General features: G+C 36.3%; 1 protein-coding gene across 5 annotated transcripts in view; it reads right to left on the bottom strand.

The window, feature by feature from the left end:
- The window catches only part of DPYD (dihydropyrimidine dehydrogenase), a 353872-nt gene that overhangs the window by 188133 nt on the left and 147793 nt on the right, over window positions 1–17946 (bottom strand). For all 5 annotated transcript variants that reach the window (XM_032117755.1, XM_032117757.1, XM_032117758.1 and 2 more), the window contains one exon: window positions 2871–2978. In XM_032117755.1, the coding sequence (XP_031973646.1) occupies window positions 2871–2978 (108 nt within the window). The remainder of the gene's footprint in view (window positions 1–2870; window positions 2979–17946) is intronic.

Below are 17946 nucleotides of genomic sequence, written 5' to 3'. Positions count from 1 at the left end.
TGAAAGACAGTTTTATTCCTCCTTTTAAGATATGCTCATATACATAATTTCATAGTCAGTACTCTAAGCAGCTGCATCTTTTATTGAGGAAGAATTCAAATGACAACCTTTTTTTTAGGATTGTGGGTCCTGTCAGGTCGAAACTAGAATTGTGAGATCTTTTTATTCAAAAACTAAGTTTCTCTCTCATCAGATTCATTATCCTCCCAATTAAAAAAAAACCAAAACCAAAACAAACAAAAAAAGATGACCAGTTGTTGATAGCTCTGTGTAATAGTGTACCAACATCAGTCCTCTCAGTCAGATTTCTATAAAGCACTGACACTGTTCTGGCTGTGACATGATTCTCAAAGGCTATTCAGCAGCTGAACATGAAGAGAAAGAATATTGTTACAATAATTCCTAGTTCTTCCATTGGAAGAAAATGTTTAACCTACAGTAGTTTTCTACAAATCATTTGTAAAAAGTTACATGGAGAAAATGACAACATTATGTGTTTATCATCTACAGCTTGTATTTGATGATTCAATTAAACTAGAAATACTTAAGTTAAACTGAACTGTGTCTGTTCCTTGGATGAGACTGCACTTTATCACATGTTTAAGTACAACTAACTGTTGATTAGGCAAATGGTTGCAACTTGAAAAAGAATGACATAAATAATACAAAGCTATATTCTCAACGAGCCCAGGACTGTTCCAGTCAGGAGGCACTAAGCTGGCCATTTACCTACTGGACTTTAACTCAAGTATCCTGCTACAGCAGATTTTCACATGTAATTGTGGAACACGAGTATTATTGAAGTAAACAATGCTTTTAATTTAGACATACAAGCAGAGTGAAAAACAATACCTATTCTCTCTCCATTTGAAAAATGGTTAATGTATGAAAAATGCTATAATTTTCCCTCCCTATGTATATGGTGTTTATTTAATAGGATTCTTAGTCTAAAATTCTCTCTAAACTTTTCTCATTTATTTTTAATGAACTTAGTACTTCATACAAATTGAGCAGTGGAAAAAACACAAGGGAAGCAGGGGAATGGCAGCTCAGAGTGCCATTAGAGTAAGAGTCTAGAAGGGATCAGTCAGAGCAGCCCTCCTTGCTCTTGGGAACACACTCCCAAGGTAAATTCACATCTATGTATCTGCAAGGAGAACCCCTTTTGGAGGAAAGTATATTAACAAGTGGCATTCAGAATTAATAAGCAGGCAGAATATGTATTTTACCATGAACAAGTCTATTATATCTATTATTTAGATAACTGTCATAGTGAAAAAAGGAGGATAGAGTAGGATGTAGTATGTGTATATTTTATTTTAAAACTCCATGGCTTAGAGAGCAAAAGGTGGCTATAGCTACAGACAGACACTAGGAAAATTAAGTAAAAGAGACCATGTTAATTAACAGACAACACCAAAGAGCTATCTATTACTGTCAATCAGAAAAGGTTAGTTCTTCCAAGTTCATCCTTTTTCCCATTGTAGATTTAATATAAAAAAACCCATATCATCACATATGCTAGCAAATCAAGAGTGCTACTTTGCACTATTTTGAAAGATGTGGATCACATATAGATCATCATGCAGACAGGTGACCTACAATACACAAGTGCTACATTGCTACATTCTGCTCCACAGAATTCTACAAAGTATTTTTAGTCAAATTGTTTTGAGAGAATTGTTTTGCAGAATTTACTTTTCCTTTGTTAATCTATGAATGTGTTGCACTGCATATTCTCAATCTGTTTTATTTTTAAACATCTCTGTCTTCAAAAAGTAAACGCAAAACTCACCCTTTTCTCCGAAATCATTTAAGATTAGTTTGAGCTTAAGAAAACAGACAGAAACAAGCATTTGTTGAAAACAGCAGAGAGATGGGACAGATGGGATGCAGAATTTCACTTCTGAAATATTTTGCATTAAATGGAGTAATAAACTTTACTTTTATAAGCGGAATAATCTGCTACAGAATATATATTCCTCAAAAGTGTTTAAGAAAAATCTACTAAATAAGTGGGAAATCCTATATGATGCTAAAAGAAATTTTTGAATGCTCAAATGAAAATCAGTTTGTAGATAAAACAAGTTATATGAAGTCATACGTAAAATACCACATTCTGTCCTAAGTAAAAAGAAAAACTGTACATTAATTTCTCTTTTGCCTGAGAAATCTAGACCATGAAGAAATGTGGCATAGAAACCACATATTTGGGGCTTATGAGTTCATATTCAGGGACACTGAAAGCAGCTGCGCTCCTTGGGGAGCAAATGCAGCCATCTCTGTGCTCAAAGAAAGATGTAAAACCATAAAACAAGACTGCATTTGGAGCAGTGAACTGAGCACCTTCTTATTAACTCTTGTCCTACTCCTGTTGTCCTGAGTCTTAGACTGTAAATTCATTGGGTAAGGAACAAGTGCCGATTTAAATGTGTCTGTAAAACCTGCAGCACGTGACTTGGGATCAAGTAAAAGAATTTATCAACAGTCTACAAATCAGCTGCTTATATAGGTCAGAAACACCTTCCTTAATATCAGATTTTTTTCAAGACCATCTTATATATGCTATTTTTTCAAGATACTTTATACAAATGTGAAGCTTTTGTCATCTTTTGAATATAACTCAAACTAACAAATATAACGTGTTAGGAGAAATTATTTGCCATATGCTTAGATTTGTATATATGATCATTTAGTTTATAATCTCTGGCACTAACTTTCCTGACCATGACAAGAGAAACCCCCATCCCAGACATATTCAGTGGAAGGTACTTTGTAACTGGATATGCTGCTGTGTAGACAGTTGGATATATTAATAACTGCCAATGACTTATTGAATGTGATTACAACAAGAACAGAGTATCACACACCTGGTTTACTTGCCATTGCTACCAGAGGTAAGAAGTCTTTAGATGTGTAGAATCCTTGATTCATTCTCAGTCCTTGGAATATACTGTCTCTGTTTGGTTCTGGCAAACCTGAAACAGATATTTTATGGCACACCAGAATTACACAGGAAATTTTAATGATCCATATATATTTTGAATTACACATACATTCTCAAAAACATCATCAATACAAGCACTTTTACAAACCCTAGAATGTTTCCAAAAGAGTATCACAAATGACCACATTTGTAGTCTGCAGCTTATATAACTGGTGATTGTTTAATAGTACAGGCACTTGAAAATCAGGTTATTGGATAATGTGTGTACTCATATAATTCGTAACAAAAATGCAGAGGGGAAAGGATTAGAGAGAACAGGTTGCAAAAGCAGGTAATACAAATGAGGCAGTAACAAACAGCTTAACTGAAAAGGGGAAGAGGAAAAATAGCAGTGCTGTAGATCTGATCTGTGAGTACTTGTATGCCATCATTTTTTGCCATTCTTGATTATTTTCTCAAAACCTCAAAGTCTTGATTGGCTGACATTTATTCCTAGTTATTAAAAGCACACATTTAGACAGAATCTGTAGGATGCAGACAAGGATTTACTTCACAACTATTAATAGCAACAAATACCTTTCAGTTAAAGGAAAGCAGCAAAAAGCATCTTCCAATTACCAAAGAACAACATCTCATTTCTGTGTGAATGGTTGGACAGCACAAAAAGCCAGCCCAGCTGACACACCAGTTAAACCGTTTTACTCATGCAAATGCAATCAGGATATTTTCAACAGTCTCAACTTTCACATTTACATCTAAAACCCCAAAATATTATCAAAAGTATGTTAATTAATAATTAAGTACTGAAATGAAGTAAATGTCAACAATTTTTCTAAGAAAATACACTAGAACTGAGGAATCCTCACAGCAAGCACGAAGAACTGGAGCATACAGAGCAATCTGTGTTCCCCCCATTCTCAGGCATGGGTGGCAGCAGAATAGTATTTCTCCTCTTTGAGACATACTGGTCTGGAAAATCCTAATAACAAAATGTTGGCATCTATAATAATGCAGGATTGCACGTTAAGGTGTGCTCTTCCAAGCAGGGAAGGTTTGGGGTCTTTTTGTATTAATTAAGTAGCAAAAATCTGTCTCATTACAGTGTACAACCAGAACTAAGTAATGAGAAGTCTTAGTACTTTTTCATGAGCTACCTATATGAAGGAAGTTTTTTAAAACCTCTAGAACTCTGAATGAAATTATTATAATTCTAGAAAAATAAAATACATTTTTAGATTTAATAGTTTCAGTGAAACAAAACAAAATACACTCTCAGTGAATTCAAAATGCTTACAAGCCAAAAAGCAAATAAAAAAATCCTGAAATTTGATCTATATTTATAAAGAAAATCATGACTCAGTTGCTGAATACCTGACTTTAAAACCAACACTGATCTATAGTTGGATATTGAGAAAAATAAGGTTAAAAAATACTAGCACATCCTGAACTTCAAGACCTTTGAATGCTGTACCTTCTGGGTAGACTGGAATTTCAGCTAATGAATAATGAATAATGGATATCTTAAGAGGCTGCCAGAAATTCTTAGTACAATATGTAAAATGCATTAAAGAAACTATTTTTAAAAGGGCATAGATTTTCCTCTATGTATATATTGCAAAATCATCTATGGAAAGAGTACCTCAGAAAAAGCTCTCAGTGACTGCCTGCAGGCAGAGGACTATTTCTATTGAGATATCTATAAACCAACTCAGAGGCCTCAGTCTACTCTTGGGAGAAACACTCTTGTCGTTAGTGAGATGTACAGCCTGCATTAAAGATAATTTCTTTTCTATCTAATGTGTATCTCCAAACCCAAGGAGAAACCCTCACAAATATTTTTTCCCCACTTATTTTTGCTGCTTTTATCATCTCCTAATGAAAACTATTTGGTCTCTAACAGCATCAGTAATTTGGCTCCCATAGGCTGAATAAGGAGTATAATAAAGGGAATGTTCCAAAGTTCTCGGTCCAGGTTCATTACTAGTTTGGTATCACCGAAATCAAAGGAGTTGGATTAGAATGCCTTGGATTCAAAAACGTTTTGCCTGGCTGATATGACCAAACAGCTGCCAAAGAGGTCGTCAATATAAATGGCATTAGCTAAACATTTATTTTACTATTTTCATTTTCGTGAAAACTCCCTGAAAAAGTTTTGTGATATTTACGTTTGAAGGAAATGCAAGGGATTTCTTAGCACAGATTCAAGCCCTTTGCTAAGCACCTGCTGGAAGTTGTATTGTACTGGATTCTGATGCATCGCCTTTTGCTGTTTAGGATTTGCCACTGTAATGACTGCATTTACTTTTGTTAAAATAGAGAGACTGAGTACTTCTTAAAGCCACTAGGCAAGCTAAGAAAGAGGCAGACTGAGGCAGACAGAGAAAGAGATCAAGAACAGATAAGATTCACTTTAGAGACACCATTTCATAATAAACATCCACCCAACAGAAGTATGTTTTACAGAGAGATCAAATATTGATAAATAGCCAACAGTCTCTTGGGAGAGAGAATATTTAACGAAAAAACAGCTGTAGAGGAAAAACGCAGTTTTGAGCAAATGGTTTTAGAGAAGAAATAAAATTTAAAAAAAACCAGTCACCTAGGAAAGACACAATTTAGGTCAAAATAATGAACCAAGAGAAATACCCTTTGAAGATAAATCAGAGAGATCCTTTAGAAAAAGGCTAATAGAAAATAGCCAAGAGCCACCAAAAAAAAAATGCTTAGAAAAATATGAGGTCTTTTCCCTGGCTTTTAGGCTGAAGCCAAGAAAGTCAATTGTCTGTTCTCTAAATCCACCTGCAAGCCATCTAAAAAGACTTTTTTATTTATTATTTGTTATTGATTATTCTGAAACAATCTATCAGTATTCCATACTTCCTGTCTTTAAACCACCTATGTCAAAATCTAGCGATAACAATTATTTCCTTCTCCTTCACTGACGAACAACTCCTTTGAAGGGCAAGCAAGAGGAGGCAGCTTAGAAAGGCAGCTCCCCTGGTGATGTTTGGATGGCCTCTGCACACCCTCATACAAGCAGAGGTCTATCCTCAGCCCCTCATCTTCTGCAGCCAAAGCCCTGGACTTCCTCAAGCCTCAGCTCCTTTGCTTGCTGATAACAGGAAACAAGCTTCTGAAGCAACTGATATCCAAACCACGCAATGAAGCCTCATGGGCTGTGTAAAACTGCATTTACTAAGAATAGAGAAAGTAGAAATGTTGTGAAGATAACAGCTTGCATGACAGATCTAGTTCAACTTTGCAAAAGCTAACCTAGACAGTCCCAATCTGGGTCAGGTGCAGCATAGAAAGCAATTCATCTTGATTCCTGACCCTCTGGTTTGCTGTGCTCTGCCTTCCATCTGCAGGTGCTCCAGCTGCCTCTCAGTAGGCATCACAACTCGCTTTGCTTCTTTCCTTCATTTGGTCCCCACAACCCCTTCTTCAGTGTGCAATACCCCAGCACCAAAGTCTCTCCCAGTTATGCCACACCATATACTTTCCAAAGTCCTTAGCCCCTGTAATAGTGGCTTTGGAAAACACAGACTCTAACTTCCCATTTTTGTGTCCTTTATAGATATATATAAATATATACATGCACATATTAGAAAAAAACATCATCTGCCTCCTATCAAGATCTTGTACTCTCTGTTCTCACAGTACTGATGCATGTCAATTTTCTCCATGCACAGTGTCAAGCCCATTGTTTCCTTTTAAAGAAAATTTAGATACAATTCCCTAGTCCAGTTGAGATATGAATTGCTAAATGATTAGAGCAAATTTGTCAGATATACATGGCAATATACCAGAATGATGCATAGACAATGTAAGGGATTGGCTTGCACAACAGGGCACCAAGTAAATCCAGGCATGTCAACACATCAATCAGCTAAGCCTGCTACTACTGTAACTATGAGCCTGATCTGGAAAGGGAGACTAAAGCAAGAGTACAGGCACTGCACATCTATCTCCTATTTTGATCAAATCCCCTCTTCCCAGAAACAGCTATCCTTCTGAGCCTGAACCTACTGTTAGGATTACTTAAATCTGACATGGTTGGGCAAATTTGCAGTTTCAAATTAACTTCTCAACTGATCTTAATAACTGACATAGAAAATAAGCCCTTGTCCTTGATAAGGGCCAAATGTAGTTTTCACTGGCAGCTGACTGAAAACACATCTCCAGACACACCAAAAAAAACCCCAAAAACCACCAAAAAAAACCAAAACAACAAAAAAAAAAGGAGCTGAAGGTGAAGTGTAAATATTCAGTAGCCTACAGGGACAAAACTAACTAGAGCACTATTTTTTCCTGGTTTTCCTCCCATCGAACACTGAAAAATTTTGTTGTCTTCATTTTTAATTGTGATAATACTGAATTTTGCTGGTGAATGCAAACTATGTTTGAAAATACCATGAGTTACCTTTTAAAAGTGCAGACACTTACTTTGTACATTTTTTATATTCAATCTTTCAAGTTTGTTTTGAAATGACATTGCATTCATAAATTTATCCAAATTCAATCAAAAAAAACCCAAATAAAATGTGATTGACTGGCTATGCACATTCCTTTTTCTAACTTTTAAAACAAGGAAGCCAAATATCAAACCCCATTCACCAATTTATGGATTTTTTTTTTAATATTCTCTTGCCATACACATCTGGAGCTAGAAAGTTAGAGGACAAGGACATCTTTCCACCTTTTACCATATCCATGCTTATGTTTCAGAGTTAAACCAGATTTCAAAAAATCACATTTACAAGGAAAACTCTTCTTCTGTCCTTCACAGCCTCCATTACAGGAAATCCTAGGACTGGGTGGAAAGCCTTTAACTGTCAGATAATGAGAATGAAGAGAAAAATCCATGAATCTCATACAAAACTGGAGAGAAGAAACAAAGGATTGATCACCTGAATATCTGCTCTGGTGGCAACGCAAGTCTTCTGAAATAATATCCAACAGGCCAAGCCTAGACAAGCTGAGTTCCATCCTGCTCATCAGCATAAGAAACTTGAGCACAGTCTAGCAAGGAGGCAGCACAGATTCTGCACCAGCAGTTCCTCACCTTTGGCCAGGAATAGGCTATGCCCCTTCATGTGTCCTGGGCAAAGGAGCCATGGAAGGCTGATGGCCAGAGACTGATGTGAGTTTTAGAGAGGAAATGACATGGTCTGATAAATTAGTTTTGTTAACAAAGTTTGTTTAATTTTTTTAACTTTCTTAAAAGGATGCACTAAAGTAGATACAGAGCTAAGGTAATTGCCCTCTTAAGGTAAATTCTAAATCCACCATTTGTCTTCTGAAAGGGTCCTTTTGAATTAACAGAAAAGCACCATTTTTTCCCGTGACAAAGCACCATTTTGTCCCTGCCTTTTTACACACTGGGTGTTCCAACCTGCTCCTTGTGTTCCCATACAAAAATATTTCAGACGTAGCACGTCTGATGACATTTAACACTTGCCCAGAGACTTGCAGCTACAGGTACCATATGGTTAGACTGTGACTACAAAGATACATGGCACACTGTAAAATCCAAGTGCATAAGCACTGCTTTAATATTTCTGAATGCTCTGATCTTCTTGAACAAGTCTTGTTTGTGGGCTGGGGAACTGGAGATCAAAATCTATGTATTTAAAACAGTTTTATTTAATGTCACACAATCCATGATATGTATAAACTGGACCATGAGTTTTAAGTATGTTGAAGTATTTTCTTGAACAATAACACTGAAACTGCAAACTTTCATAACTGTCAAATTTACAGTTTTACCTAGACATGATAGAAACTACTTGTATGCATTGGGACATCCTCTACCGATTTGTTTCTAAGAAGCCACATTCACTATATCCATACTGCTAACATTGCTGTCCATGCATCAATACTGCACACTTTAGAAATGAACTATATTGAAATGAATAATCCAAATATGGTAGTTAAGCTGTGCCACACAGCTGATTATACTAAACACACCACTACAACTCATGCTATGACATTCACCATGCATGGAACAGACAACCATTGATACCTAAGAGCTACTCTCTCTACAGTTTTAAGGGTTTGATACTGGGCATCTAGTCTTTCAGAAAAGTTGCAAATACTCTGCAGTTGCTCAGCTTTTCTCAAGGTCAGTCCATCAGTGATTAACACTTTAGTAAATACTTTTGAGGCTCGTATTTGTAAACAATCCCTCTCATTTTGCTGGAGATTTTTTTTATGGGGACAGCTTTGTTACTTCCTGTTGTGAGGTTCAATACAGTATGTTTTCTAGGTGCTTGATTTTTTTTGATTTTTTTGTTTGATATGTATGTCGATGGAGATAAGTGTTTTAATTACTTTTTTAATGTCTATGCTTTTGTATTTTCTCCCTCTCTCCCTTTATTTCCTGCTGTTGAGATTACTGCCTCATCTCCACAGCAGGTGGCTCCTTCAAATTTGTTTTCTGTGTAAGCCTGGTAGATTAATTTTGTAATGTAACTGCTCCTTTTCTGTATTTTTTATTAATGATTTATTTTCATTGGAAGAGGTATGCTTGCAAGATTTTTAGGAGTAATTCCCTAATGATGGCTGAAGACCTCATTCATAGAAAATTAAAAGTAAAGGGAAAAAAGTAAAAGAACTACACTAGGGTTAGTCTTCTCTTACCCTCTTAGAATGAACAGTGTGTAAAGCATATGTGAAAATACCCTTCACATCTACCAGTGTGAGCCATACACAGCTGCTGCAGTGAATTCTAAATTGAACACCTATATCCATACCATGGCTTTTAAAAACATCTGAATAAGTAGCTGAACCTGGAAGTAATGCAGTCTGTAGGTCTCACACCTTACTTTTTTGCTAAATTAGACACAGAGACAAGTGTATGAACTCTTGCAAATGGTATCAAAATAATAGGAATGAAGGAGTCAGATTATTTAGAACTAAATTTGGTTTTATAATCCAATTTCTCTTTGACTATCAATTGTCCAAACCCAGTTTAGAGGTAGCCAAAATTCACAGGAGCTAGACATCAGAAAGTGCAGATGGGAATCACAGGCAGAATTGAGAATCAATCCATGTGAGTGATGGAAATTAGAATTATGACAACACAATCAGTGTTGCCTGTCTGAGCATGGGATACAAAACACTGCAGCCTTGTGGTCTGCCCTTGCAACATTTAGTGATCCCATGATCAGATCAGACTGACATCTAATGTCGACCAAAGTGTCCAAAGGTGAACCATAACTCATTAGCCCCATCAGATATAGACTCCACCCCAAATTTGATTTTATTGTAATCAGTCCAGCCTTAGACAAGGCTTTAGCCTACCCTCTACTGCCTACCTCCAGTCTTAATTGCTGTTTTTAATTTTATTATGGTCAACATACGGGACCTGCACTTTGAAATTTAATGGGGTAATACTCAAGCATGACTAAAATAATGTATTTTAATGAAAAAACATCTGTGTTTCAAGATGGTAAAACAAAGACCTGGAGAAATTATGTAATAATTGTTCAAATCTCAATATCTGGCTATTCAGGCAAGCACCATGAAGATTATGAACTCAAGGTTTTGAGCACTTATCCTCTAAGAGAACTCTTAAAATGCATACCTCAGAACTGAAGCATACTGTATCACTAAGTGTTTTTAAAACATAATTCTTTAAAGGACACGCTAGAAGAAGTGATACTAGGTTGTACAAACAAATACAGATTCCTAAATTAAGAAACAGATGGTAATTCTAGCCTTTCTTCTGTGTTTGGAAACTGATACTTAACGTTCACCATATCTGAAGTAATCGAGTTGAGGATGCTAGGAAGTTAGCTGGTAGCCCCAGCAAATGAACTTGCTGGAATGTGAAGATCACTGTGAAGTAAACCTTATCACAGAAAAGGATGAATGCAGATATCTGCTTACCTTCCCTCTGGTTCTGTTCTGCCTGTTGTTGTTTATTGTAGGACTTAAAGCACTGAAACTGTTTGCTATGAATCTTGATTTGTAGAACATACGAGTTCTGTAAATTGTAATACAGAGTAACTGAAGAAACATCTGCTGTAAAAAATAAAGTGGAATATTGCTGCAAACCTTTCTTAACTCATCTTGGTAACATTTATTATACTGGCGACAAATTTGAAAAGGTCACTAGTGAAAATGCATTTAGTAGTCTGAGTCCAATCCATCTCTACCACAAGAATGTATCATTCCATCCAGGAGCAGAGCTTGTTTCAGTCTGCTTACAATAGAGCTAAACTGGATTTTAGTCCTGGCTGGAATTTGGTCACTTCCCACCATGGACTTGAGCTGTCATTTTTCAGGAGCATTCTTGAACCAGGAATGCTGAAGTTTCAGATCTGACATGCTAATGTTGTCAGTTCCTTCCCCTCTTTCTTCTACAAGTTTGTTCCTAGCAGTAACCTGCCAATGGAAAGACAGTGGGCTGTGTTTCCTCCAGACACCACCCAGATAATATTTGCCAGTGGGATACACTGCACCACCCTAGAGGAAAAGAAGCTAGACCCAGCGCTTACTCGTGTTCAGTAAACACTGCTGAAGCGGCCACAAAGCAAGATCACCTCCTCAGGGACCATCTAGCAGTAACTTGAAGGACACACAAAAATCTATCATCTCAGAAACTGTATGTCACAGTGAAGTGATTTTTATACAGCACAGAAAATCCAAATATGTGGAAGCAAAAGCAAAATAAACTGGATGGTGAGACTGGGAGTAACAGACTCCTGAAAAGAAAGCAGAAAATATTACCACACCTGTTTGCAATGGAACCAATGTCTTTCCCCAAGCAGACTCATTATAACTTAACTGTCTAATATGCCCTGTTTATAAGCAGTCATGCTGCTATACTGAAATAATCTAAGCAAATGAAAATTTACAAAGGGAAAATCAAACAGCACAGCAAAGATGTATTCATATGTCTCCCCATTTCAAAACATGGGGAAAAATCTTGAAAAGCTGGATCAATAGTGGCTACATACAATAAATAGACAGGGAATGAATATGAGAGCAATGAGAATGGAAATGAGAGCAAAACTGGTGATAAACATTCTCAAAGAAAAAAACACAAATACTTAGTTGGCATCATGAAGAAAAACAAATACTAGGCCTCTACAGTATTGCAAAGCAACAGCTGAAAGAACCAAACCATCAAAGGCAGCAAATTCATCCTGTAGAAATATATGAGGACTAATTAATTAATTAATAATCTGGAATAACACCTTTGTTAGATCACAGGCACTGCACAGGAAGAAGTTGCAATGAGATATACTGAGACAACATCAACTTATATTACCTAAAAGCAACCTGCATTTTTGATATATTAGGAATATAATAGACAATAGGTGGTATCTGTGTTTGAAATCTAAACACTGATTTTTATAATATTGTTTCCTAAATTTGATGGAATAAAGCAGCAAAGAATCATAGAACTATCTAACTACAGCCATTTCTCCACAACTATTCCTCTGTTTCACACTACTTCCATAGCTCCCATTCTGTTTCAATATAGTGACCATGAAACAATAGGCTGAGTCAACCACAGCTTTGCACCCTGTATAATTGGATCTATATTAAATATTTGTAAAAACTTACTTCTCTAGGAAAAATATCCCACATGCTAAGTAATATTTGCAAAATACAGCACAGCACTTTCCAGTCATTCCTATTTTCAAAACATTACAAGGATTCATCTTTTCTTTTTTCATATGTAGAAGTCTTCAGTGTAACTCAGCAAGGTCTTCCAAAAGCTAATGAATGATTAGCACTCTGTGAAATTTCAATATAGGAAACAAATATTTTTTCCCAGTTCTTTGTTAATATATTATATTGTCTCACCTTAAATCTTAGCATGTTTATATACTGGTTTTGTCCACATGAAAGAACAAAAGGATGCTATAAAACTTATTCAGTAATTACTCCTGTGTTGTTCCGCCTACACTGCATTTTTTACTCACTTCAGGTAAACCATCTCTACATATATTTTAAAATGATGCCTCAAGAAAAGACTTTTAAATGTTATTCATTATCCTGCAGCACAGATCTACAACTGAAAACCTATCATCAGTGCATTCTGATGAAAAGGTAATAATTACATCTTTTTTTTCCCTTTTTCTACAGCACAATATTTGACCTACGATAAAAAAACCCATCCTATCAAATTTCCATTTATTATTTCTACCTGAAGGGCTTTGCCAGCTCACACAAACATAAATCTCCATTTGTCAGGTTTAAACTGTACCTGTCCCAGATGCTATGAGACTTCATAGCTCTTGTCCCTCAAAAATTACCAAATAGCATCATGCAACATAACCTCCCTGCAGCCTCCCCTGACCCTTGCAATCAATAATATCCGTAACCTGTGTGGCAACAGTTAAGTAGTACAGGAGCCGTGCACTATCCCAGTTAACCACATTGAGCTGTGATACTCAAATCTGCTCCCTTGTGTCTGCTGTGATCAATTTTAATCTCTGCACCAAGAATAAAAGAACGCAGCCCCTTGTTTCCGAATTCATCTGAAACGGATGTTATAGATTTGTAGGTCTGCACAGGAGCTGTGGGTTTAATACAACCAGCAGCTCAAGGAAAGAACACACCTAAGCTATCATTCATTCTCATTACCCTCAGTGCATTTTGGATCTTCAGAAGCAATAAGAAACACAGGAAAATGCACATGTACTGACTTTAGGCAAGCTGATTTTGTTAAAATAACATCAGGTAACTGTTCTTTGCTAGAGCTTTATGCATTACTGCCAGGTAAGCTGGAGGTCAGTCTTTCCATTACAATTACTTTGCTTAAAGGTTTATGAATAGGCTGCCAATATTAATTTCTTCTGGAAATGTGTCATATACAGTAAATTAAACAGAAATTCCCTAGAAATAATAAAGCCTAGCTCTGCTGAGTTAAAAAGAAACAATTATTTCAGAAAGAAAGAATAAATCAGGTTTCTGATGGTATTTGTTCTCTCACCTCCAAACTAATTTTTAAATAAAAGCTGGCAATTTTGCCAGCCAATTAGACTAATTAGACAACGGCATCTGAATGTAGAACAGGAAGAGAGTAACTTTAGAAACCTACTCCAGTAGAAAAAGTGCTTTTTGAATCTGTCACACTACCAGAATTCATGTTTCCAGAGTTCTCGTAACTGCATATTTATAGACTTGGTTATATTGGCTCCTCATCAGCAGCTCCAGTGCCATGAATCATCTATCAAAACATTTGAGAAGATTTTCTTACTCATTTCTTTAAAGCAACATTCTGAAGAGACACTTTCAACATGATTATGCTCCAGTGTTCACTATCAATTATGAAAAAAAGCACACAGTTTTATAATTGCAGGTGAATAATAAGTATGTGTCATCAGAGGCTTTATCTTCTCAGATTGTCACACACTCTGTGTCAGTACAGAATACCCTGCAACAAATATGACATTCTTGTAACATGATGGAGGGTCAACGAGCTTTCTCACTCACGTGATTTACCCCCTACACATCAATGTCCTTATCATTAAGTACATATTTATCTCCCTTTCCTTTTAAAGGCACCTGTAGTAAGGAGTTTCATGTAAATATTCTGTTAAAGTGATATTCTCCTACACAAGTAGGTCAGCTCAGAAACATTACAGCGACTGCACAGCTACCCCTTCATACTTTCACATACTGGAAATAACAAAGCAAGTTCATACTTTGACCAACTCCTATTCTGAGTAAGGGTAAATGACAGAAAAAACTCATGAATTGTCCTAAGTTTTTTTAATCTATTAATTAAATCTGAATTCCTTTCTCAACAACAACATATACGGTATTTCATATAAAATTTTACTTAAAAGACAGAGTGTCTTTATTAACTAATTTTCATCAAATGCCTGCATTGGGCACTTCTCATACTGCTGACAGGGCACTAAATCTGAGACTTTGGGTCAGAAATATAGTGCAGTGGAACCTCAGATGCTTTATGGTTACTATCTAGAAAACAGAGAAATGGTGGTGCACATCTCCAAATGCCTCCTCAATGACCAACAGTCAGGAACATGAAATGAAACACGGTCACTGAAGATCATGGGTCAGGTACTTGGCTTGTAGGTTCAGATACCTGCACAGGCGTGCACAGAAGCTTCCTCTTCCTCTTAAATTTATGCTCTTGGTGGGGAAGAAAAACACCCAAAATGGGAAATTTATACTTATGTTAAGCAGCAAATTTTTGTGATACTTAAAGCATCAGTGAGGTAGGACTGTATGTCTCTTTTCACTCCATGAAGAGATGGCTATGACACATGTCAGGAAGTTAAAACAAGACACCTCAAATTACCTGCAGTGATGGTGCAAATACTCCCAAGGGAGCATGTATTTCCTCTGACATGGCATTCAACCCATGCTAACACCAACCAAGGCACACAAATTTACCTGGGAGTGAGCCTGAATCCTTAATGTCTGCTTGGTGCACATTTTTGTATTTGCAGTACTACAACAGGAAGAGTCTCTCCCAAAAGAGTTTCAAATGGTAACAAAAACCAGATCAATAAATAGAAAATCATATTACACAGTCCCACTAGGTCTCTCTAACAAGGATTTCTCTCTGAAATGTTCATGCTTGTCTAGTGCTGCTGCTTTTAATCCTTTCACACCAGTGGGTCCTACATGCTTGCATTAGTGCTAATGTAAAACAAATGAACATTTTATACAAGGATATCCACTCTCCCCAAGTAAAGTGGTTAATACCAAAGTAAGCTTTAAGAATGCAAATTATTTTCCCTGTGTGGCTGAAAAACTACATGAGTTGTTAATTTAAAAATTATTAGCATATAAAATCATTATTATCTCTGCAGTTAATGTACAGTTCACTGACAACTTTTTGGACCATTACAATTAAGAAAGGCAGCATCTTTAATGAAGTTACAAAACGCATTGTTTATTAAATAGCAAAATGTATCTTTAATTAATTTAAATATTATAATCCGATGAAAAATTATTTCATAAACCTCAAGACAAATTATGTCAGAGATGGAGTATGCATTTTGTTCCCCTATGAATCCTAAGCAGCATTTTCAATCTGCTCACATGTTTCTGTTGTATGCAAATCTGCTCTTGAAATTGCTTTCAAGTGCCTAAATCCAATGGCACTAGCATAAATCTAAGATGCAGTTTGTGCTATTCTTTCTTTTTTAAAAAAGATTTAATTTCTTGTCAAACGTAGAATTTGGCAGTTCTAGTAAATGCAGCTTTTCTATTAATCCATCAGAAGAAAACTGAGAACAGATTTCTGTGAGAGTCACAAAACCAGGCTCATTGAAATATAGACTATTTGGGGATCTACTGAATTATATCGATTTGCTGTTGTGTTTTGAACTAAAAGGTAACTTTTGTTCAAAACTGTCAAAGGCTTTGAAAACATGCTATAATGCCAACATATAAGCACAGACTAAGCTAATTTTAAATATTCTTTTCTTTTTCTTTACACAAATTAATCTCTGCACACTGTCAAGAAACTTTTTGCTCTCTGTCCATAGTTAGACTTACCTGCTTGATATTGCTCGCCACTATCTGAAATGGCTGAGAGCTGCACAATTAAAGAAAAAGTTTAGCTGTTCACAGCATTAGGCTCTTCATTGCACTTTGGATCCAGCCCAGACCAAAGAGACCAAAGTCAGTATTAAAATGTATTGATTTCTGGATCACTAAGACAAAATTAATACATTCAACATCAATTATGTCAACATCAACTTGCCACTGAATATTTTGACAGTTTGGAAACCCTCAGTTAGCTATCGGACTTTCCTGGGCTAATCAATAAATTGGGAAAGCTGGTATTATATTCAATTTCTTTATGCTAAAACATTGCCACATTCTATCTACATCTGCTTTACCAGAAATATTTTCTGTGCAAAGCATGAAGGAGAAAAAACTCTTCGGTGTAATATTATAATAGTAAAACTGAAGTTTTAACAAGCACCAAACTTTTTTTAAAAATCTTCTGACAGTAGTAAAAAAATTGATAAATTACATAATTACATGCAATTATAAAATACAACCACAGATAACATGTTTAGAGTTGAAATAAAAATACGCAGATCAAAAGATAATAAACTTGCTTACTTTCACATTTGTACAAAAATTTTTGAACACAGAAACCCATCTAGAAACATAATTGGAATTCTCTTGTGACTACCCATGTGCCAGAAGAAAATTCTAGCAGGGATTTGTAGGCAAGTTGGGTAGTGAAAATCAGATACGTTTGTGAAAGCACTCACAATAAAATCAAGTTTGAAAAAGGTTTCCCTGCAGAAATCTGACATTAACTGTAACACAGTTACAGGTGTTAAGGACCAAACAGGACAGTACTTGAAACAAACTCCTTCCTAGGTGTGCACCTAAATACTCTCATTGATTTGGGCCTAAGTACATTCGGGACCCATCCCTTGTCTGCCAAAAGATCTGTATGTCTGTACATTACTGATGCAGAGGAAAAGAACCTCAGGAGTGCCAGGAGACTTTCAGAGCAAGCATTCTTATGTATTCTGAGATGTTCAAAACTGGATATGGTCCTAGGCAACCTGCTCCAGCTGACCCTGCTTTGAGGTAGGGGGCTACACTAGACAATTGCCAAAGGTCCCTTCCAATTATTTTACAATTCTATGAAATATGCCCTGGTTGAGGTCCTAAGCCATGGAAAGATTTCTGAGGTTTTCATCTGCGATTTAAAAAATCCACTACTACAGTTAAGTAAAAGAAAAGTATTCCCTATCAGGTGACCAGACACTCATAGAACAGAGAAATCAACAGCAGGTATGCTTCCATCAGTTACAGAGCTCTCCTAGCCAGTGGCAGGGTACCAGGAATCAGACCCCTTCTTCCTCCACCCACGCTACAAAGAAACAAAGCTCAGCCATGGAGAACTAGAAAATACAGATCTCACACAAGGGTCGAGAGCTAATTTCTGAAATGTCTTCCCTCCAAAACCTCCTTCCATCCTTCTAATTAGTACCACACATACTTGTTCGCAGAAAGCACATCTTACT

Source organism: Corvus moneduloides, chromosome 9 (assembly GCF_009650955.1).
Source record: "Corvus moneduloides isolate bCorMon1 chromosome 9, bCorMon1.pri, whole genome shotgun sequence".
NCBI lineage: Eukaryota > Metazoa > Chordata > Aves > Passeriformes > Corvidae > Corvus > Corvus moneduloides.
Note: the sequence above shows the minus strand (reverse complement) of the source record. Positions and strands in the feature narration are given on the sequence as shown.